The sequence below is a fragment of the Arachis ipaensis genome, chromosome B4, assembly GCF_059453495.1.
Source record: "Arachis ipaensis isolate K30076 ecotype BB chromosome B4, ASM5945349v1, whole genome shotgun sequence".
Classification (NCBI taxonomy): domain Eukaryota; kingdom Viridiplantae; phylum Streptophyta; class Magnoliopsida; order Fabales; family Fabaceae; genus Arachis; species Arachis ipaensis.
Genome location: NC_142439.1, coordinates 2,953,897 through 2,978,182, shown reverse-complemented (window position 1 = coordinate 2,978,182; position 24,286 = coordinate 2,953,897). Strand labels below are relative to the sequence as shown.

General features: G+C 35.5%; 2 protein-coding genes, 1 long non-coding RNA gene and 1 pseudogene across 3 annotated transcripts; 2 read left to right on the top strand and 2 right to left on the bottom strand.

Annotated features, from left to right (window-relative positions):
• The first annotated feature begins 5,124 nt into the window (after positions 1–5,124).
• LOC148566465 (uncharacterized) lies at positions 5,125–7,759 on the top strand. Its single transcript, XR_015880774.1, has 5 exons — positions 5,125–5,386; positions 5,520–5,565; positions 5,679–5,936; positions 6,016–6,894; positions 7,477–7,759. It is a non-coding gene; the product is annotated as an uncharacterized LOC148566465 (long non-coding RNA).
• Positions 7,760–13,390: 5,631 nt separating this feature from the next.
• On the bottom strand, positions 13,391–15,615 carry LOC107635782 (protein DETOXIFICATION 16-like). Its single transcript, XM_088485308.1, has 7 exons — positions 15,340–15,615; positions 14,549–15,093; positions 14,369–14,455; positions 14,215–14,271; positions 13,753–14,110; positions 13,597–13,683; positions 13,391–13,507 (listed from the first exon to the last, which is right to left on the bottom strand). Exons 1-7 carry the CDS (start codon positions 15,589–15,591, stop codon positions 13,391–13,393), a joined length of 1,503 nt encoding a protein of 500 aa, XP_088341434.1. The 5' UTR covers positions 15,592–15,615.
• Positions 15,616–15,735: 120 nt separating this feature from the next.
• Positions 15,736–16,949, top strand: LOC148566464 (alpha-1,3-arabinosyltransferase XAT3 pseudogene; annotated as a pseudogene).
• Positions 16,950–17,347: 398 nt separating this feature from the next.
• On the bottom strand, positions 17,348–20,050 carry LOC107638226 (DExH-box ATP-dependent RNA helicase DExH3). The gene is made up of 5 exons (XM_016341385.3): positions 19,908–20,050; positions 19,618–19,766; positions 18,951–19,259; positions 18,525–18,635; positions 17,348–18,360 (listed from the first exon to the last, which is right to left on the bottom strand). The coding sequence occupies exons 2-5, from the start codon at positions 19,720–19,722 to the stop codon at positions 18,316–18,318; spliced, it is 570 nt and encodes a 189-aa protein (XP_016196871.1). The 5' UTR covers positions 19,723–19,766; positions 19,908–20,050; the 3' UTR covers positions 17,348–18,315.
• Positions 20,051–24,286: the final 4,236 nt, after the last annotated feature.

The following is a 24,286-nucleotide window of genomic DNA, read 5'->3' as shown; positions in this document are numbered from 1 at the left end:
CAAGCTTTCGAACGCTGCCAACCTCGCCGCTGGACGCGCCCTCACGCGCCGCCAGAAGTTCGGTCACCGCTTCAGGTTCTCTCTCCTCAGACGCCATCCAGAACCATTGGATCCACGCCCAGGATCAACGGTCCCAGACAGCGCCACGTGTCGTCGCTAGCACCCATGCAGATCCGCCCAGCTCGCGTCCGGCCCGACTCGGACCGACCCGCATTATCCGACCCGCTGCCAGCTCCGTGCTCACGTCAGCGCTGACGCATCTCCTCCTCCTGTCGCGTGTTGCCACGTGTCTTGCTCAGCTGACAAAGCAGCTGACGTGGCCGCTGACGTGTCCGACAGTGGGACCCTCCCTGAGGTTTTTTGGTGAGCTCTTTCCAATTTTGCCATCCGTTTTCTCATTTTCTGCTCTAAAATTGCAGTTTTCTCTCCTCTCCTTGATCTATGTGACTACTATTATAGAAAAGTCAGATGTTTTTGCTGCCAGAGACAGAAAGAATAAATTCTGTCGAAAGTGTAACCGTTCTGGGCACCTCTTCTCCGACTGTCCTTCTGTTGAATGTCGCACATGCCACCAGAAAGGTCATATTAGCTACCATTGTTCACAGCTATTCTGCTATTACTGCAAGCTCTTGGGACATTTAATTACTGCATGCCCTACTCGCCCACCACGTCCTGATCCACTCAACATGTCTCCTGTCTCTCTATCTGATATTGCATCTCTTCTTCAGCGTCTTCTCTCCATTTCTGGTAATACCCCTGTTGCTTTTTCGACCCTTCCAGGTAATTCTAAATGGTACTTTGACTCGGGTTGCTTTAATCACGTCTCCGTTGTGTAATAGTTTCTCGTCCCTGTCTACCACTACAAATGGACCTTCTGTCAATACTGCAAATGGCTCCCTCTTGCACGCAACACACAAGGGTTCTATATCTCAGTCAACTCTTATTCTTCCTGATACTTATTATATTCCTAAATTAAACTTTAATCTTATTTCTGTTGGTCAACTTGTTGATCTGGGTTTTGAAGTCACTTTTTCCGTTTCTGGTTGTTGTGTACAGGATCCTCGGACGGGACAAATCATCGGAACTGGACGTAAGATCGGAAGGTTGTTTGAACCCGAGAATCTTCATATTCCTCCTATACCAAATCTCTGTGCTGCTTCTTCTCCCTCTACCCTTCACTTATGGCATCAACGTCTTGCCCACACCTCATTAGGAAAACTGCATCCTCTTGTGTCTCAGGGTGTTTTAGGTCAGGTTCCAAATGAATCTTTTGATTGCATTTCTTGCCAAACTGCCAAACAACCTGCTCTATTTTTTCACAATAATTCATCTCTTGCTTGCTCTCCTTTTGATCTCATTCACTCTGATGTTTGGGGCCCGGCTCCCACTGCCTTTATGGGAGGAGCTTGATACTTTGTCGTTTCCATTGATGATTATTCTCGTTTTACTTGGGTTTCTTTGATGACTAATCGCCATGAGTTACCTCAGATCTATATCAACTTTGCTACTATGATTAAAACTCAGTTTTCCAAGGTCATTAAGGTTTTCCGACGTGATAATGCTATGGAATACCATGACTCTGAACTCTTAACCTTTCTTGCAAAACAGGGTACTTTGTTTGAGTTTTCTTGTCCTGGTATGTCTCAACAAAATGGTAGAGCTGAACGCAAACACCGTCACATTCTTGACTCCGTCCGTGCAATGCTCCTTTCTTCTTCGTGTCCTGAGCGTACTTGGGGTGAAGCTGTTCTTACTGTTGTTCATGTTATCAACAGACTCCCTTCTTCTGTTCTTGGTAATGTTACTCCCTTTGAGCATCTTTATCATACCTCCCCAGATTATAGTTCTCTTTGAGTTTTCGGTTGTGTATGTTTTGTTCTTCTTCATCCTCATGAACATAGTAAACTTCAACCTCGAGCTCACATGTGTTGTTTCCTTGGTTATGGCACTGAACACAAGGGTTATCGTTGTTGGGATCCTCTCTCTAAATGCATTCGTATATCTCGTCATGTTGTCTTCTGGGAGCATCACATGTTTTCTCAGTTCTCATCCTTTGAGTCAATTCCTACTACTCAATCACCTTTGTTTACTAACCCCAATGTTGATCTTTTTCCTAGTGATGATTCTACAGATTCTATCTCGAGTGACCCTCCACAGCCTCCTATTCTTCCGCCTTCTCCATCTCCCGATGATTCCAAACCGGACGATGATCATGCTTCTACCGTGATGCCTCCTCCTCCCGCTCGTTCTTCTAGGGTAAGGAATCCTCCTCCTCATCTTCTTGATTATCATTGTTTTTCTACTATCCTTTATCAACATGAACCTAAGTCATTCAGAGAAGCCTCCACAAATCCAAATTGGCAACAAGCAATGCAGGAAGAAATACAGGCACTTGAAAAAGCACACACTTAGGATTTGGTTGATCCTTCTTCTGATCAGGAAGTTGTGGGCAGTAGATGGGTATACAAGATCAAGACTCGCTCTGATGGATCTATTGACCGTTATAAGTCCCGCCTGGTTGCTCAAGGTTGTACGCAAGAGTATGGTATTGATTATGAAGAGACTTTTGCTCCTGTCACTCGTCTTATGTCTGTTAGAGCTCTTCTTGTCATTGCCGCGGTTAAAAAATGGTCTCTCAGTAAGATGGATGTGAAGAATGCATTTCTTAATGGGGTTTGAAAAAGAGAGTCTATATGAGACCACCTCCGGGATATCCTTGTCCTGCTAGTAAGTTTTGTCTCCTTCGCAAGGCACTTTATGGACTTAAGCAAGCTCCTCGTGAATGGTTTGACAAGTTTAGCACTACCATATGTAGTCTTGGTTTTACTTCTAGCCCTCATGAGAATGCCCTCTTCATTCGTAAAAGAGAACGTGGAGTTGTTCTTCTACTTTTGTATGTTGATGACATGATCATTATTAGAGATGATGTTGATGGTATCTCTGATCTCAATGCCTCACTTCACCATACCTTTGAGATGAAAGATCTTGGTTCTCTCAGCTATTTTCTTGGTCTCGAGGTCATCTCCACCGATGATGGCATCTATCTATCATAGGCTAAGTATGCTTCAGATCTTCTTGCTCGTGTTAGGATTACAGATAGTCACACTGAGTCTACTCCTCTTGAGCCTAATGTTCGATTTACCCCTATGGATGGCACTATTTTGGATAATCCGACTCTCTATCGACAGTTAGTTGGGGGTCTCGTCTACTTGACTGTCACCCGACCAGACATCGCCTATCCGGTTCATGTACTTAGCCAGTTCTTGTCAGCTCCTCGTACTACTCACTATGCGGCAGTTCTTCACATTCTTCGCTACATCAAAGGCACTATATTTCATGGCCTTTATTTTTTTGCCCATTCCTCTTTGTCTCTTTAGGCTTACTCCAATGCTAATTGGGCTGGTGATCCCACTGATCGTTATTCTACTACTGGTTACTGTTTGTTTCTTGGCGACATTCTCATTTCTTGGCGTGCTAAGAAGAAAACGTTCACTGTTCGCTCAAGCACAGAAGCTGAATACCGTGCCCTCGCTGACACCACTGCTAAGGTTATCTCGGTTCATTGGCTTCTCGAAGATCTGGGTGCTCCTCAATCGTCTCCTACTGATATTTTTTGTGATAATCGCAGTGCTATTCAGATTGCACATAATGATGTGTTTCATGAACGCACCAAACACATTGAAATTGATTGTCACTTTGTTCGGCAACGTATCCTTATTTATGCTGTTCGTCTCATTACTATTGGAACACTGGATCAGACTACTGATATCTTCACGAAAGCTCATCACCCGACTCGTTTTCAGACTTTGTTATCCAAACTCAAGCGGGTATCCTTAGCTCCCACTTGAGTTTGAGGGGGGATGTTAGAGAATCATTAGAATCAATTTAGATCAATTAGTATTGTTTATATTTATATAGCATATCTGTATATTAATTATAGGATTCTATGCCTTTATTACTTTGATTCATTTAGCACCTATAAATACCCCTTGTATATTGTACTTTTCATCAGACTGAATATACACAAAACACTTTCTTTAGTTTGGTCTCTTATTTCTAACAATGGACATATCATAAATAGTACCTCCATAGCTGAGAGCATTGACAGCGTGAAATTCCACTAACTTGAAACCCTCTATTAGAAGAATTGTATTAGATGTATAATAATACTCTCTGAGATTTATCTTTTTCTTTATTTGTTCTTCATCCAAAAGTAAACACCAATGCCACCTCATCCTATCCTATCCTATAATCCTATCCTATCCTATCCTTTAAAACAAGGTTTTTTCGGTAGTGAAAATCCAACATGGCATGCTCCAGATTCATTTTCAATCATTCCTTCCTCTTACATGAACCTCATCTCTCCCATCCCGTGTCATTGTTGTCACTTGCCACAATACAACAATTGGGCACAAAAATTCAATTTTTGAATTTTGAATTCAGAATCAAAATTGAAAAAGATATTCATACCCATCATTTGCATTCTCCCTCTAGTCTCAATTGCTATTTTTCTTTCTCCTTCTTTTTCATCATCATATTTGGTTCCTCTTCCTCTTCAGTTCGTATCTCCGTTCACTGATATTATTTTTCGGTTTCTTCTTCTTCTTCTTCAGTTCTTTTTGTTCCTAATCTCCCCTGAAGGTGGAGATTATAGAGTTTGAAGGCAGTTGCTGTCATTGTACCCGACGGCTCCAACCTTCAGGGAAGTCGTCGCGGTGGAAGGGACGGCAGCGGTGGTGATAAGGGTTACGAAGGTAAAAGCGGTGGCGACGTCGACTATGATGGTGGAGGAGTATAAGGCAGCATGGGTCTGACTGGTCACCGTGGAGTTTATCACGGTGGTGAATAAGGGGGAGGATGTGATGATGGTCATGCATGCTAAAGCAAATTGTGGAATGGGTCAAGGTATGCAACCAAGGAGGAGGCAGATGCAGAGACAGGTTCGACGGCGTTTGTGCCGGCGTTTATACCCTTCTTGCCATATTCTCTCTCATAGATTTATCATTCATGTACATAATGTCATTATTTAACATTAACATTGCCCTAAATTTCATATTTCAAAGTTTGAATTCAAAGTTAAAAATTAGAAAAGAATAATATTCCATCAATTATTTTTGTTTTTGTTTTTATTTTTCTCTTCGGCTCCTCTTTCTTCTTCTTCAATTTCACCACTTCTATCTTTTTCATCTTCTTCAGTTTTTTTTCCATTATCTATTTCTGTTTCTCTCTTCTTCTTCAGATATCATGCTTGCCACTCTCATTGTCGCCCTTTCCTTTTCAAACTTCTATTCAAACCCATGCTTGCCACTCTCATTGTCGCCTTTTCCTTCTCAAACTTCTATTCAAACCCAGAAGCCACCCACTGCTCCTTCTCCTACCAGCGACGGTATGTTACCGATTTTCACCTCATTTTTTGTATTCTATTTTTTTGAATCTATATTTCAATGATCCCTCTTTAATTTCATGCCATATCTAACATCTTGCTTTGTGCTTAATAATGTGTGCTGGCATCTTTTCAGGGTCGTCAATAGATCAAGGAATAGCATATGAGCAAGAGAATGAAGGGTTCTTTTCTTCTTTATCTGATTCTATTTTTCTGTTCTTTTCTTATTCTTCATCGTCTCAGATATCTTTATCACCGGACAACCTTTCTGAGTCATTTAGTGATGCCGTTCCAGGACTCAGAGCTGAAGGAAGTGCATACCGGAGCGCTAGGGCTCAGATAATCGCCGCAAGGAGGTGCGTTGGGTCAACGTCATTGGCGACATTCACAGGAACAGAAGAGATACGTCGAAGCCTTCAAATGGCTCTGAATCCGAATCGATTACGAAGTTCTGCTAAAATACTTGCTGGGAAATGACTTGCTCCCTACCTGCCAATCCCTTGGTGAGATGTACCTTCGCCTCGAGCAGTTCTCTGATGCTCTACCTTACTAGGTAATACTCTAATTTCTTCTTCGTTTTTTTCTTTCCAATATGTTCCTCAACGTTGCAAATTTTCCTCTTTCGATTGCAGAAGATGCAGTTAGACCTTGCAAGTTGCAAGGAATGCCCCTGCTAAGGTTTCCTTAGTTTTCTTGCTCTTTGCGGCATCCTCCACTACGTTAGGGCAATGAGTCACGGGTTTTGAGTGATTGGAAGGGTAGAGTTGAGGGTTTCTCCGGTGGTCTACCTTTTGGTTTGCATTACATTTTCAAGCGTGAATGGATGTTGAAGTCACTCATCAGTTAGTATTTGTGATAGCTTTATGGTTCGTAATGCATTTTTGTGTATAATTGCTTTTGTATGCACAACGCCTACCTCACTTCTGCTTCAAAATGGGAGTTCCTTTTGTTCTTATAAGCTCCAAAAGAGCCAAAGATAATCATCAATCGTTAATACAAAATTACTCACGTGAAGCTACTTTTTACATGGATACTAGCACTTAGTTATATTTAATCTTTCTTTTTTTGGGTAAATAAAATGAAATTAATATTATTATTATTGTTGTTGTTGTTATTGTAAGTACTATCTTATGATTCATGTCTCTTAGTTTTATATAATGTGTTTAAAATTTTAGGGACCAAATGCATTAGATGAATGATGAATCTGAAATTTTTACAAGGGTATATCGTATTTGAAGCTTGCTAATGAAGTAAACTATTGATGATTTATTATGTATTTTATAGGTATTTTATTTTTGTCATTGTAAGATTTATGGGTCACACTTTCAGTTTGGCTTATTACTTAAAGTCTCACTAATTGATTGGGTTTGTAGTTGATGATAATTTTTTTTGTGAGACTTGATTTTGATTTGGCAGAGAACCTAAGTGATTGTATGGATGTTCAGATAAAGAGATGAGCTGCAGGAAAACAAAAAACCAATATGCAGTCACTGCTATCATCATTACAAGATGTATCTCTTTGACATAAATTTTGTATTGCTAATATATCATTTCTCTTTAGAATTTTGGAATGTTCCTTTTCTACCCTATGTTCTGACTTGCATTCTTAGTTATTACTCTAATGGAAAATATAAAGGAAGTGGAGACAATAAGTTTTCTGGTTTTGTTTTTAACCAGATAGTCAAGAATGAAAATATAAGCAAGAATGATCAGATCCCGAGGATTGTAAATTAGAAAGAATGCACCATATATGTAAACGAATGCTGCTATTTTTTATTAAATTATTAACCATGTTGCATGTACCATATGATGCTTTGTGTCTTTCAACTATTATCATGCAACCAATCATTATATGATTTAACATGTTATTTATAATGTTGATACTGCTTTGATACTATTCAAGCACATTTAGTGAGATAAGCTTAGTTGTATTGTTTATTTAGCTCCATTTGCATGACCCTTAAGTGTTGCATGCAATTGCACAATCGTTCCTCACATTTCCGATTGTTAAATTTTGGATTCTGTCAAGAATTCTATCATTTTTTTCTGCTTTAGTTAGTGATATCCTTTCTTTGAATAATGGTTAATTTCAGGGGTTTGTTTGCTATTGGTAATGGATGCAAGAAGTTAAGAAATCTAATATTAAGTCACAAGGGTTTGGAAGCAATTGCTACCGGATGCAAGGAACTTGCACATCTTGAAGTCAATGGATGCCACAACATTCGAGGTTTGGGACTAGAATCCATGGAAGGATCTTGCCAGTATGTATGTAAAATAAGGAATGAATTAACCATTCAATAAATAGGCAACATAAGGAAGCATGGGACACATGTTTGGCCTCTTTATATTTACATTTGGTCAAGTTTTTCATTGCTTGCTATGTGTGTTTCTCTGTTTATTTATCGTTTGTGGTGCTAAGCTCAGCTTTCTATCGGCAGACGTCTTATTGAGTTGGCATTATTTTACTATCAAAGAATTATTGATGTTGGTCTTCTTCAGGATGGAGAAGGATGCAAGTTCCTATAAACTCTTCAACAGGAAGATTACTCAAGCCTTGGGGATGGTGCTATATTTGGTATACCTATTGGCTGTAGGAATTTAAAGGAACTTCATATCCATTGCTGTTATGAGGTACTTCATTTGCATGCCTATTTGGTTTACCATGTTAAACTTCATTTAAAAATGAATATTTTTGGGATGGCTCACTTTCAAAATTAGGGCTGCACATGGATTGGATAATATCCGCATATCCGCGATAATTATCCGCATTTGATCCGAATTTTGCGGATATTATCCGATCCGCAGAACCATCGGATCGGATCGGATTGCGGATTCGGCAGTGATATCCGCGGATCCGATTCGCAAGTCCGCATATCCGCATATCACATATAAATAGCATAGTTTAAGAAAGTAAACCCTAATGTGATATGAATTTTAGTGTGTTATTTTATGAATTTTATGATATTTTATTTTTAATTTTTTTATGTTGTACTTCAACTTAGAATAATTAAACTTAAATCTTGTGTTATTATTTTGTTTTTGTTATTCAAGAGAACTATTATTGATAATATTTTATGAGTAAATAGGCTTAAACAGATAAAAAATAAATTTTCTGGATTTTTTTTTTGTAAAAACAGCCAAATAAAATCTTAAAATAGTTTTTTTTTTTTAATTTATGCGGATATACCCGATATCCGATCCGATCCGATCTACATGATTAGATCGGATCCGGCCTAAAAAAAATGCGGATATCGTATCCGATCCGATCCGATCCGATGAGTGCAGTGCGGATCGGATAGAATTTTAGGCTATATCCGATCCGATCCGATCCGATCCGTGTGCAGCCCTATTCAAAATGCTCTCTGTGTAATGTGATATAGGAGAATGACTCTAACTCATTTTGTCTCAACACACAATTTTACTAATTTTTTCTTTATCTAAATGGCTTCTTTTGGTGATTCCACATTCAAAACTAATGTTAGTCAATAAAATTTGAAAACTATGAGAATTTGAGACCAGTGAGCTACATGAAAATGAATGTCAACATGCAGTATTTAACTTGGTTACAGCAATTTATTCACGTCCCATGCATAATCTACCATTCCCTTTTGATCTGTTTCATCGTCCAATACTGCATTCCCATTCTGCACACACATGAAAGTGTGTTACGTTATATATATATAATATAGTAAATTAATTGGTATATGCTATGATGTTTATGCAACTTTGGCAAAAAATTAAAAACGTTGCTAAAATTAAAACATATTTTTTAGTATGTTACTCATTTTTGTTGAGTTTGAAGATTAGAAGTGTTTCATCCAAATACAGTTTTAGCATTAGTCTTAGGCTTTTAGCCTTTTTTCTCTTATCTTTTAATTCAGTTTTTCCCAAATTTTTGAAAAGTGCAGATGATTCTATCACAAGTTGAAGTTATTTGGCTGATTTATATAGCTTTATTGCACCAAGTATCATTTCTTATATGTTAGTACTTTTCCATTTTATATTCCGACTAACTATTTGACTTTATGAAAGTATCTTTTTTTTTCGAAAATATTAATTCTTTGTTGTTAATAGTATATTTTTCGTTACTCTCTCTTGAATACGCTTTGTTACTTTTTATCTATTCTGAATCTGCGTTGCTATAGCATATATTTTTTTTTTCTTAATTTGTCCTCAATTTGGCTTATATGTTTGTTACATGTTTTTGGTTGCTACAACCATTAGCTAAATACATATGATTCAGGCATTCATGTATTCATTTTCTAAATTTGATATTTTGATTTCTTTTGCTTTGTCTAGATTTATTGCAATTTGAATGGTACTTTATATCATTGTTGGTTCTAATCTTTTTCTTTTTCTCCTTTCAGAAAACTATTGTAGAATCTTTTAAGCCATCACCCCTTATTTTTATTTATTTTTTCTATTTTCAGATTTTTTTATTAATATTTGATTTATTGGCTAAAACATTTAAGATTGTTTAGCCCTCGAATTTAAACTATGGATGTAGTTGAGTTTGAGTTTAGTTTTGTTAATTTGGGATTAGGTATATTTTGAATTGTACTCAGAAAATAAAAAATAGGATTAATTTCGAGTAATGTATCTTTATCTTATAATAATTATTTTGTTTTATTTTAATTTTTTGTGTTAATGCAATGATTGATTTTATACTTTGTTCAATTAAGGGAGCACCAGTGGATTTAAAGTATGTAGTGATTCCTATAGATGAAAGAGAGTTTTAGAAGATAATAGGGTCATTAAAATTTTACAACTGATTTAAGCTTAAAAACTTAATTTCTTTATTATTATTAATTATTGTTATTCAATTTTGATTTCTTTTTCTTTCCATTATTTAGTATTTTTTTTGGCATATAAAATAAAATTTTCCTCTTTATTTTACTTTTTTTTTTCACTACACTTTTTATTTTTGCCTCCCAACAATAATTATTATGGATGATTTCAATGAAATAGTATGTTGCTTCATGTTTGGATTTGGATATTTTGCACTATTAGGTGTTAAAAGGATCATGTTAATAAAGATAAATAGTCTAAAATAAAATTGAAAGTAGTGTACATGATGGAAAATATGGTACAAAAAAAATTAATAAAAATATACTGCAAATTTATTGGTAAATGTTGTACATGTCAGAATTGACTATTTGAAGTTGGTGTTAGATAATAAGAATATAATTGAATGGATAAAAGCCAAAAAACATGTAAACTGCAGTTTTTGAAGCACAAAATAATTAGCCTTAGGCATATATTTCAGGATCTATTTGTTGTGGTCAAACGTGATAGAAAAGTCAGAGCCAAATTAAAAAAGATTGAGATTAAACCAGTTTTGAAAGGAAAATCAATGAGTTGAATGTTACGAGAACGTGATTTAGTAAGGAAAATGACATAATGTCGAGCAAAACAGGGCGCTTAATATTAACGATTTTAGAGACAAAATGGTCAGTTCTAAAAGTTGAGTGATGATGTTGAATTTTTTTTAGTTGATTTGAATACTATATCTTAAATAATAGTTAGAAGACTTATTTTTTTAATGTATATTTTATATACAGATTGATCATTCTATTGTTAAAAATTTTAAAAATGAAGGAATAATTTACATCACTATAAAATTTATTCTTTTTGTATTTAATAATAGAATTTAGGTTATACAAATTTTGAAACTAAATCTTGGAACTTAAAACAAAAATAAATTAGCTGAGGACAATATAAGATACGTTTAAGATTTTAGTATTTTTTTATTTTTAATAGTTTATTTACCATTATAAAATTATTTTAATTAAATTATTATAAAAAAATAATTTATATATTGTAAAAATTAATTATATATATATTAGTTAATAGTTTTTCATTATTTAAAATAATTAAATACTAATTTTATGCCTTTCAATTTTAATTAACATATATGATATATCTAATATTTTTTTATTATTTTTGTACCATCCCCGTACATGGCACGGGTCGATGCACTAGTTATATGATATAAGAATTGTATTTTCCCTTTACATTTCTCACTTCACTACTACATCTTTCAATATAAAGACGAAAGGAATTATAAGTAAAAGATCGTTTGTAGGTGTACCAAGTCCCTTAATACATATACTACATTTCATTCAAATGGATGATCGGCTAACTTGATTAATGTAAACCTGTTTCCTAAGCAGCTACAATATACTTTAAAGAATAGTGGATAGATATGCCTTCCAACTTCCACATCAAAAACAATGAATTGGAAGAATGCATGATCAGCATAGATTAGTGTCCTTAGTCTGAACGGTAACTGCTCAGCCTCCCAATCTAGAGCTGTTTTCCGTTTTGCTTTGAAACTCGGTAGATTCTGGATGGAATCACCCTTTACAAGAACAAGGACTCCCAGATCTTAAAAAAGGGCACAAGGGCTCAGATTTGTAACATTTAAATTCTAGTTCCCTCACCATTAGTAGCTCCATACACTTACTGTCATTTATATAGTAGTTCCCTCACCATTAGTAGCTTGCAAACAAAGAACTGTAGTTCTTAACGAAGGACTTCAATTGAAAAATGTTTTTTATATACTAAAATTAAAATGGAACTTATTCTTTGTTCTATAATTGACTGATGACAAAAATTGTGTTGTGTAATTTACTGATTTAAATTAAGTTTGATTTTCAATACAATTGATGTGCTTCAATTAAAATAGAATATTTAAAAAATTATACTAATAATAATCTTAACTTATGTCATAAAAACGCGTATTAGCTAAATTTATAATTTATTATTATTTAAATTATATTGATTTAATTTTTATTTTTAAATTTAATCCAATTTTAAATTTTACATTTCAAAATATTTTAAATATCTCGCCCAAATTTTAATACATGTATTTAAATAGTATTCCAAAATGTTAATCAATGATAAAATATAAACGAGATAAAATCTAAATTTTTGAATTTAAATAATAACTCATTCAAATTTAAAAAATGTGAATTTATTCGCGTAATCAATAACTACTCAATGTTTTGTAATCTATATTAATAACTATTAAAGGTAAATTATTCAATGTGAATTACTCCACGTGTCATGTTTTTTCGTTGTTCTTTCTTTTTTATTCCTATGTACACGAAAAAATTAAATTAAAAAATGTTAGAATAATATAAACCGATCTAATTCATATTATAATAATTTTAGCCGAATAATTAGAATGAAAAAAAAATTAAATTGATAGAAAGCATAATCGTGAGTAAACGAAATACATGTAAAGATTTTTATAATTTATAGGTTAAAATATATTAATAAATATCACATTTTTTACGCAAACAAAATAAATAATAAAAAATATTATTCTTATAAACATATCTATATATATAAATATTATATTATTTTATTTATTTAAATAAAAAATCCCAAATTGAAATGATCGAATGCGGTTTATACCTATTTTTTATTTATTTAAAAAAAAAAACGACTTCGTCCCTGAAAGTAAACTGGAAAGATGAGATCCTAAGTAAGAAACCCTCTCCATATGCTTACGTTACGTGTATTCCTAACGGACTTTACTCAATTGCCACTCATTAAGAATGTTATAACCAGAGTTAACAAATATTATCCCCATCAAATGTCTATTCCTTATTGGTCTAACAACATTAGCCACCTTGGCCACCAATAAATTTTGACCACCATAGAAAATACCTAATAATATAAAAGTTGCTGAAAAGATTGTTATTAAAAAAAAACGGTACTAAACTTTCTATAGCATAGCTATCAATAAGATGAAGATTATAAAAATTAATTTTAAATTTTAAAACTTAAAATAATTACAATTATTTTAAGTTTTTTTTTATATTTTTATTATTTTTAAATTTTAATATTTTATATAATAAAAAATTAAAGGATAAATCATATAAGCAAATCAAATAAAAATTAATATTATATAAATATTCTAAAATAAATTATCTTACATATATATATCCTAAAATAACTCTATTTAAATTGAATCAATTAAGTTAAGTTTTGATTCAGCTAGGATACATTAGATGTCACTAAATTATTAACTCTTTCAGTCACCAAAAAAAAATTATTAACTCTTTCAGTACTTGTCTGTCCTGAATTATTAACTCTTCCCGCAGTTATGTTTGCCTAAAAAAAACAAATTTAATCGTATCAGTAACTAATAAGCAAAATTAAAAGTTCAAAGAAAAAGCAAAAAGAAAAAAAAATGTAGACACCTCTTTCTCCCAATCAATACGAAGAGTTATGATCATCAGACTAAGTACTTGAACAACAAAGGCACATATGATTCCAAACCAGAGTCCCTGCACAGTACCTAAATAATTAAGACACTCCGCAAATAATAATAGATTTCAGTTTGGTATTTTACATACCTTTGTTTCAAGATGCAAAACGAAAGCCAATACAATAGCGGACGGAACTCCAACTACGTAATATGAACCTAAGTTAATAAAAGCACCCATTTTCTGCTTTTTACATCCTCTAACAATTCCTGAAAGAACACCCTGCAGTCCGTCCAAGAAATTGGATGCTGCAAGAATTGGCAGCATGAGTCCCACGTGTCTAACCACTTGTACGTCATTACTATAAACATGGCCCCAAACATTGCGTAACAGTATCATCAGTGTTGCAACTAGGATACCCTCAATAATGGTTGCTACTAACACTACACGTACTGCCAAACGTGCAGGCCAAGGATTACCAGCCCCAAGTTCGTTTGATACACGAGTGCTGCAACACAAACAAACAATTATGCAATTGCAACCGTTTACTTGATTTCGACATTTGTCACAAAATTCTAAATGTTCATAAGCATACAGTAGTAATTAAATTACCTTATAGCTCCACTTAATCCCAACGGGATCATCCAAATAGTTGATGCTGTGTTCACACTGAAATTTCCAACAATAATTATTATTAGATCGGTGCAAATAATAATATCCACTATAACATGTAAAGTGCTGGTAGCTAAGAATTGTGAGAACTAACCAAATAGAAAGCACTGATGTTTGCAACTTTGGATTTGGAAGACGACCACCTAGGAGAACCATCAATTCAAACGACCACATTTCCAAGCTGTTCAGCACAATGAGAACCAAACAAAAGCTCATTAGTAGAGGATCTCGAACAATGTAACGGTGGGGAAAGCAACAGTTAGTAGAAACTTACCAAACCATAATAGAAGAAAGAATAGCAAGTTTCAAAAAAGAAGGAATGTTATGGAATGCCTCTAATGAAAATCCAGTCCAAGTTTCTGAACATCTTGAAGAAAATTTTATGTATAAGGCAAGTATCAACACATTCACCCAATACGATATACAATTTGATAAGGCAGCTCCAGTACTCCCTAAGCCAGCTTTGAACACTAACGCCCAACACAAAGCAGCATGCAGTGTAGTAGCTACTCCAGAGCTGAGCATCATTGGAACTCCAATGTTCTGTGTCTGTAGAAATCTAGTCTGACACTGAAGAACACTAGAAGCAAAAAGGTATGGAATGATTAACTTAGCATATCTTCCTGCTTCTGTGGAGATTTCGTGATCCTGGCCAAATAAAATCAAAATGGATTTTGTATTTGCCCAAACAATAGAGATGGGTACGCAAAGAATGGTAAGAACAAGCATGGCTCTTTGAGTGTGTATGCCTAACATCTGATGCTGTCCGGCTCCATATGATTGGCCACACAAAGTTTCCAACGTACTTGCAATTCCCATCTGTCATTATATGAAACCAACAAGGAGTTGAACACAAAGTTAGTTGATTTAATAGGAACAGTTGGCAATGAATTAATTTGCTTCTAGTTTTCATGCCATGGAGGGGTGTAACCAGATCTGATTGGTGTTAAATATTTTTTAACAAATTCTTTATCAAATCCAAATTATAAACGAAAAAAGAAGAGAAAAATTCGATTGTTGAAATCGTAAAAAGAGTATTAAGAGATGAAAGTAAAAAGAACTAACCACTAAACCAATGCCAGTGACAGAAGTAAAGGAAATGGCCATGGAAACGCCGGAGAGAGTCAACACGCTTACATGACCAACGAACATTATTGAAATAAGTTCGATGGCAAAATTAAGAAAATGCACCATAATTAAAGGTGCTGCCAAATATAGTTGTTTTTTTATTTCTTTAAGTATTGTTCTTAACTTGTTTTCATGGGACACGCGAGGTTCACCAGAGATACCGGTATTATTATCCTGTTCTCCCTCCATGGATTAATTTTTACACTAGATTTAGAGACAAGAAGTTTGTGAGAAATTTATGGGAAATTAAAAAAGATATCCTTTCGTTTTGGGTTTTATTGTTGAAGAGAGAAAATAAAAAGAAAGAAGAGATGGTAGAATCATGTTACACGCATGAGTTATAGGGAAGGTGGGAAGCAACTTTCACGCATGAATAAAGGGAAGGTGAGAAACAACTTTTACGCATGGTTATCAAATCTGGATCGGTCTGGCCGGTTCTACCGTAAAATTGGTAAATCGGAAGCTAAATCGGTCCGGGTTACTCTGCTAATCATTCTTGCAATTGAACCGCAGAAAATCCTCCCTCTGTTTACATTGTGAGACCTGAAACAACAATCTTGACAGAAAACTCCTCATGGACCATAAGGCCTTATGCGCGAAAGGACGATGCAGAAGCAACGAGGTGTGTAAGTGTGTAAGAGAATGGTCAATAAAGGCAGTGAAAGATGGCATGAAATTCCCATAGTGCACACAACATCACAGCATTCCAGCTGTGATATTCTCTACTTCAGGCTATATTGGCAAACACTTCCATGAATTCACAGACATCATCATCCCACTGTTTCTGACTTCTAGACAATTCAATGGACAAGTTAAATTTGTTGTGTCCGAAATGCGTCCTTGGTGGATTTCTAAGTACCAAGCAATTCTCAGTAAGCTGTCCAATTATGAGGTCTTGAACATTGACAAAGTTGACCAAGTTCACTGCTTCACAGGTGTGAATGTTGGTCTCAAAAGGTATCCAAAAGAACTAAGCATTGACCCTCAAAAGTACTCCTATTCCATGAAAGACTTCAGGAGTTTTCTGAGAGACTCTTGTTCAGTGAAGAGAGTTAATGCAATCTAATTGAGAGAGGAGGGTGAAGATGAGAATAATAAGAATAAGAAGCAGCAGCCAAGGCTTTTGATTCTTTCAAGAAGAAGAACAAGATCATTCACTAACACAGCTGAAATAGCAAAGATGGCTAGAAGCATGGGATTCGAGGCGATCGTAATGGAAGCTGGTGGAAGCATGTCAAGCTTTGCAAATGTGGTGAATTCTTGTGATGTGCTATTGGGAGTTCATGGAGCTGGCCTCACTAACATTGTTTTCCTTCCTGAGAATGCAGTTTTGATACAAGTAGTTTGGTTTCGAATGGCTTGCTAAATATGACTTTGAATTGCCCTCAAAGGATATGGGACTAAAGTACTTGGATTACAAGATAAGTGTGGAAGAAAGCACTCTTATTCAGCAATATCCACAAGATCACATGATCATAAAGCACCCCCCATCTATTGGGAAACTTGGATGGGAAAGATTCAAGTCTCTGTATTTGGAACAATGCTAGATCTCAATAGGTTTGTGCACATTTATTTACACATTTATTTTGTGCACCACAAGGATAGCAACACCAGCTTTGAACTAAAATGTGGACATAATGACGTAATTATTTTAACATTAGTGCTCATAATATACGATTAAAAATTCATATTAGTTCAACGTAATGTTAGTCTGCTTCTGCGATGATACTAAGCTTTGGTTTAAGAAACTATAGACTAATTGCTTATTAATCTATTTTTCTTTATTTATGGAATGGTTTAAAAATAATTAATGTATAATAATACTCTCTGAGATTACCTTTTTCTTTATTTGTTCTTCATCCAAAAGTAAACACCAATGCCACCTCATTAGTCATTATATTAATAATATGGTATAAGAATTGCATTTTCCCTTTACATTTCTCACTTCACTGCTACTTTCAATATAAAGACGAAAGGAATTATAAGTAAAAGATCGTTTGTAGGTGTACCAAGTCCCTTAATACATATACTACATTTCATTCAAATGGATGATCGGCTAACTTGATTAATGTAAACCTGTTTCCTAAGCAGCTACAATATACTTTAAAGAATAGTGGATACATATGCCTTCCAACTTCCACATCAAAAACAATGAATTGGAAGAATGCATGATCAGCATAGATTAGTGTCCTTAGTCTGAACGGTAACTGCTCAGCCTCCCAATCTAGAGCTGTTTTCCGTTTTGCTTTGAAACTCGGTAGATTCTGGATGGAATCACCCTTTACAAGAACAAGGACTCCCAGATCTTAAAAAAGGGCACAAGGGCTCAGATTTGTAACATTTAGATTCTAGTTCCCTCACCATTAGTAGCTCCATACACTTACTGTCGAAATTGTGACTGGAAAGATGAAACCAGTGCCTTGAAAATGAACATGTTCTTCCTCGGTGAAAAACCACGTAAAAATGATCTATCCAAGATAGAGATCTTGTAGATTCGAGTCAGCTCCATTTAGCACGTTTTGATGAAGTTTTCTTATCTTTCTTGTTGCTCTTTTTCAAAAGCACAGACATATGGCTGGCAACATCGTGTGAAGAATGCATATCACCTTTCAGCCATAGAAGAGCCTCAGCGGCAGCAGATTTTTCTGATTGTTTCTTGTTGCTGCAAGGCTGGCCAACAAAATCCAAGCCATTAAAAATTGATGGTGGAACGGAATTGGTTGTTCTTCAGTTGCCTTGTTTTGTAAGTTGGCACTTCATGTCCAGCCCTGTTAAGTAATGTCTGAAGCTGGTTTTTAAAATTCTCAGCCTCTACTCCAGCACTACTTTTGGAGTTTGTTGCCTCTTTTACTTTGGGTGCAGGTGTGGCCCGGCGACCAAATATGAATCTGCCATCACAGTGGTCCTCAGATATCACCAATCTAACAGCTGAAAGAAGCTCGTCATGCGATTCAGAAGCTGGCAAAACATGCAAAGCATAAAGTAAATTATAAGTATGTCATGGACTTGGAGAGACTGAAAATTGAATGAAGAATAAGTCTTTACACAAATGAATAATGGCTGGAAGAATTTGAGATGTACGGGAATAAAATAAAAACTATGATCAAATGGATTGAACATACTTTTTTCTGTATCAGTTCCTCCAGCTCCCCCTTCAACCGCAAGTAAGTGTTAGCTAATTCAGGTTTCATGAAAAATTCCAAATAACCTCCCAACATTTTTAGGTGACCATCCTGTCAAAAGAATCATATGCTCACCACAAATTGCCCATATCAACAGGAAAACTGAGTACAAACTAAAGGGAGCACAATTGTAAGGAAGCACATACGCCTCCTGCTTGTGTATGTGTGTGTCACTCAGGCATGTTTTTTTAATGAAAATACCATTAGTAGAATTAGAAAATGGATTCTGCAGATGTTGGAGCAGTACAATACATACACTGACGCATATGGATGTACCAAAGTAAACACTGACACACATGAAAAGAGGGGGAAAAAGAAGAGTGAAAATTGGAAACGGAAGTAGAATTAGCATAAACAAGAGATTACCACAACAGATGATACTCCAGGAAACAAACCCGCACAGATGACTGCTCGGACAAGATGCTCCTCATGACTCCATCTACTGTAGGTCTCAGAATTGTGATCAACCAACCCAATATCTTTAAGCAAGTAACAGAATTGCTTTCGAAGGGAGTCAATGGCCCTAAGTGTTTGAGAAGAAAGAAAATTTTGCCAACAGTACTCGTAGCCAGCTTGCTGAGCTTCAGCCTCTTTCCAACCCTCATAAGCTCGGACAAGTGCAAGATGATCACTATAGTCACGAGCAGAAAACTGGGCCTTAGCAGACTCTGCAAGCTGTATGAAACATGCATATAAAACAACTAAATACAAAGTTAAGCCTTTTCTGCCTCACACATAGCATATTGATTATTTTAATCCTACTTGATAAATTAGTGATAATATTTGAGCGCTAAAAAGGAATCAATAGAAGCCATTTTTCTCAACATTAATATGCTCTACCAGAGAGCATGCTTGATACTTGATAGGTCCAACATACTTAATCAGATGATATTGTTAAACTTTAGTTCCAATATTAATATTCCAAAAAACAAGTGATGTCATCACATGATAACATAAAAAATGATAAATCCACTATTTTTCTAGCAAGATTTACATCCAATGTCAAGGGAAAACGATAGTCATGGTGACTTACATCCTTCTTGTCAGCCGGCATCAGAAATGGATCCCTTACACTAAGACCAGCAACAACAGTCATTATGGGATCCAAACAGTTGAAGATAGCGCCCAGAATGAGCATTTTGCTGAGTTTGGGCTCCACAGGAAGAATTGACAACTAGCGCCCTGGAAAGTAACAAATCAATATGACAATATCAGCAGTTGGAAGAAGAGCTTGGATAAACCCATGACAGGAGAAACTTTGTTGGAAGAATAAATGGGAAGGGAAGTTGAGAGCAAGAAACAATAAAGTACTAGTTCTTCTACCTGGTTCTTCAGATACTAAACAGCATTTTGAACCTGCAGAATCAAATGAATTGATAATACAATTAATTAAATAAAATAAAACTTATATAAGTTGAACATGTATTAAAATTTAGTGTATACAAGTCACTGGTAACGAAGTTAATTAACAACCATCGTATTTCAGCACAAGTTCCAAAAATATGCACAATGAAATTTTACCGATAGCGGCTCTAGTGGCTGGAGAGCTCTAGCTAAGAATTCAGATATGCTTCTGATTGTTTATCAGTGGCTAAGATTCAACCCCCCTTATTTTAGCCACTAATAAACCATCAATTGGTATCAGAGCTTAGTCTCAAAGAGATCAAGCTTTGCAACTTGGAAAAAAGATCTAGATTGTAGAAAACAGTGGCTCAAACTTGGTGTCTTATAACTTGACAGAAGGACAATCAAGCAACAGACCTCCTCTTTTCAATGGGAAAAATTATACCTATTGGAAGGAGAGAATGAAGATCTTTGTGCAAGTAGTGGACTACAGACTCTGGAAGATTATCTTGGAAGGTCTCCAATTTCCAACCACCACAAGTACTGAAGGAGTAATCTCTCTTAAACCCGAAGCAAGCTGGACCGAAGAAGACAAAAAGGTGGAGCTCAATGCCAAAGCTGTATACTTGCTCAACTGTGCTATCAGCTTCGAGGAATACTGACGGGTATCACGATGCACAACGGCAAAGAAAATCTGGGACAAACTTCAAATCACTCATGAAGGAACCACCATAGTAAAGAAGACCAGGATAGACATGCTGAACAGAGAATATGAAATGTTCTCAATGAAGGAAAGAGAATCAATAGATGAAATGTTTGAAAGATTCAACATCATCATTGTTGGCTTGGATGCTATGGAAATTACGTATCCTGATTCTGTGCTTGTGAGGAGAGTTCTAAGATGTCTTACTAAAGAGTGGAAAACAAAAGCATTAATTATATCTGAGAGTAGTGGTCTAGATTCCATGACATATGATGACTTGAGAGGAAACTTACTTGCTTTCGAAAATACTTATTTGAAAAAGGATTCAAAAAAGAAAAGAATTGCTTTTACATCTGTTACTAACCTCCTGGATGATGAATCCAGTGATAATTCCTCTAAAAATGAATTTGTGTTGTTTGCCAAAAAATTCAGAAAAATGGTGAAGTTCAAAGAGAGAAGCAAGGGAAGCAGCTCTAGGAAACAAAGGAAAGATCTCAACAAGGTGATATGTTACAACTATAAAGAAACTGGGCATTTCAAATCAGATTGCCCTAAGTTGAAGAAAGAGGAGAAACCAAAGAAAGGAAAGAAGAAAGGTCTGGTGGCTTCTTGGGAGGACTTGGAAAATAATTCAGAGGATGATGAAGAATCAGAAACCAAGTCCCAACCATGTCTTATGGCTGACCACGTTGAACAGGTAGTCATTCATAACCCTGACACTGAAGCTCTTCATCTTATGATAGATCACCTTTCTGAAAAAATTAGATGCTTCCTACTTGATAACCAAGATCTTGAACAACAAATCACCATTCTTAAAGCAGAAAATGGTTTTCTCAAAGATAAATTAAGGGAGGCTGAAGCTGCTGTTGAACTTGTTGAAGAAAACAAGCAGTTGAAAGCCCAACTTAAAATCTGTGAAAGTGATCATTCTGTTGTTGCATATGTAGACTGTTTTAAAAGAAATGAAGAGTTGCTTAAAGAGATCAATAAGCTTAAAGAAGACCTAGCCAAGTTCACTCAAAGTTCTGAAAATCTAAACCAAATCTTGGCTAGCAAAAAATCTCTTTATGATAAAGTTGGCTTGGGTTTCTTCAAATCTGTTGAGAAACCTTATTTTGAAAACATTGCCTCATCTTCTAATGATACAAGGTTTCAAAACCCAACAAGCTTTAACAAAACAGCAACTCCAAGATTTTGTAGACTATGTAACCGAAATAGTCACTTTCCCATTCAATGCTTCTTTTGTGAAAGGATGATTGGTGATAAAGTTTACAAAGTTGTTTTCGATTATAATGGATTGGGACATAGGAGATGGTTTAACGTGAAAGGATCCAAGAAGATTTGGATACATAAGGTCACTTGAGCTTATTTTGTAGGTATGCCTAGCATCCAAGCGGAAAGACAACATGTGGTACATGGACAGCGGATGCTCTAGGCATATGACCAGAAAGACAACCTTCTTCATAAAACTTGATGAGTATGATGGAGGGTTTGTCACTTTCGGTGATGATGGTAAAGGAAAAATAGTGGTCATTGGAAAAGTTGGTAAAAGTTTCTCATCTTGTGTAAATTATGTTCTTCTTGTAAATGGTTTGAAATATAATTTACTTAGTGTAAGCCAATTGTGTGATCTAGGATATGAAGTTATTTTTAGAAAGTTTGTGTGCTTAGTTATTTGTGAAAAAATTGGGGATATATTGTTTGAAGCTAAGAGGTGCAATAATGTGTATGAATTGACTCTTGAGGACTTGAAAGATAAAAAAGTGACATGTTTTACCTCTCTTGAATCTGAAAAATGGCTATGGCATAAAAAAATTGGGTCATGCTAACATGTACCAAATTTCTAAGCAAGTCAAGAAAAATTTGGTTAGAGGAATTCCAAATATCAAATTTGATAAGGATCTTACTTGTGATGCTTGCCAATTAGGTAAACAAGTAAAATCCTCTTTTAAACCAAAAGATAGAATTTCAACCAAAAGGCCATTAGAGATGTTACACATTGATCTTTTTTGTCCAACAAGAACCCAAAGTTTAGGAGGTAAACACTATGGTCTAGTGGTGGTGGTTGGTGGATGATTACTCTAGATTCGGTTGGGTACTTTTTCTTGCTCATAAAAATAATGCTTTCCATGCTTTCTCAACCCTTTGTAAAAGAATTCAAAATGAAAAGGATTTAAAGATTGCCCACTTGAGAAGTGATCACGGAAAAGAATTTGAAAACCAAGACTTTGAAAAATTCTGTGATGATTTTGGAATTGCTTATAACTTTTCATGCCCTAGAACCCCTCAACAAAATGGGGTGGTTGAGAGAAGGAATATAAGCCTTTAAGAGATGACTAGGGCCATGCTATGTGAAAATGAGATTCCAAAATTTCTATAGGTTGAAGCTGTAAATACAGCTTGTTACATTTTGAATAGGACCATTTTTAGAAAAGGGTTGAAGAAAACTCCTTATGAGCTATGGAAAGGAACCCTTCCTAATGTTAAGTATTTCCATGTATTTTTATGCAAATGCTTTATACTTAACAACAAAGAAAACCTTGGTAAATTTGATCCAAAATTCTGAGGGGATGTTTGTTGGATATTCAACCACTAGCAAGGCTTATAGAATTTACCTCAAAGAACATAGGACCATAGAGGAATCCATACATGTCTCTTTTTGTGATTCTAATTCAATTCCCAGTGCTGTGATAGAAGATGATACAGATTGTGAAGATGCTGTCAACAAGGAAACCAATGAAGAAAATCCCAAGTCTGCTCAAAATGAAGAATTTGTCCGTCCATTTTTGTCTCGTCAGAATGGAGGAGACATTTTCATTTTGTCTCCTGAGCCAGCAAGAGAATCTGAAATAGAACAACCCACTGAAGTTCATCAAAGTTTAACATCACGCCGGAAGCCAAGAGAATGGAAGTCCATGAGGGGTTACCCTCATCACTTTATCATTGGTGATCCCTCTCAAGGTGTAACAACAAGATCCTCAACCAAAAAGCAATTCGAACCAAGCAATTTTGCCCTCTTATCACAAATGGAGCCCAACAATGTAAAACAAGCTCTTGAAGATCCATCATGGGTCAAAGCCATGCAAGAAGAGCTTGCTCAATTTGACAAGAATAAGGTTTGGACACTAGTACCCCATCCAGATAGTAAGAAGGTAACGGGTACTAAATGGGTTTTCAAAAATAAATTAGGTGAGGATGGAAAAGTTGTTCGTAACAAGGCTAGATTAGTGACCCAAGGTTACGATCAAGAAGAGGGTATAGATTTTGATGAATCTTTTGCTCCGGTAGTAAGAATGGAAGCAATTAGGTTGCTTCTTGCCTATGGTGCCCATAAGGGTTTTAAAATGTTTCAAATAGATGTCAAATGTGTTTTCCTTAATGGCTTTATTGATAGAGAGGTGTTTGTGGCACAACTCCCCGGTTTTGAAGATAAAGAATTTTCAAACCATGTTTTCAAACTTTCAAAGGCTCTTTATGGCCTTAGACAAGCTCTAAGAGCTTGGTATGAAAGGCTTAGTGCCTTCTTGTTGGAAAATCAATTTCAAAGGGGTACCACCGACACTACTTTATTTATTAAAGCATCTAATGATGATATTCTCCTAGTTCAAGTTTATGTGGATGACATTGTGTTTGGGTCGGCCAATAAGTCCTTGTG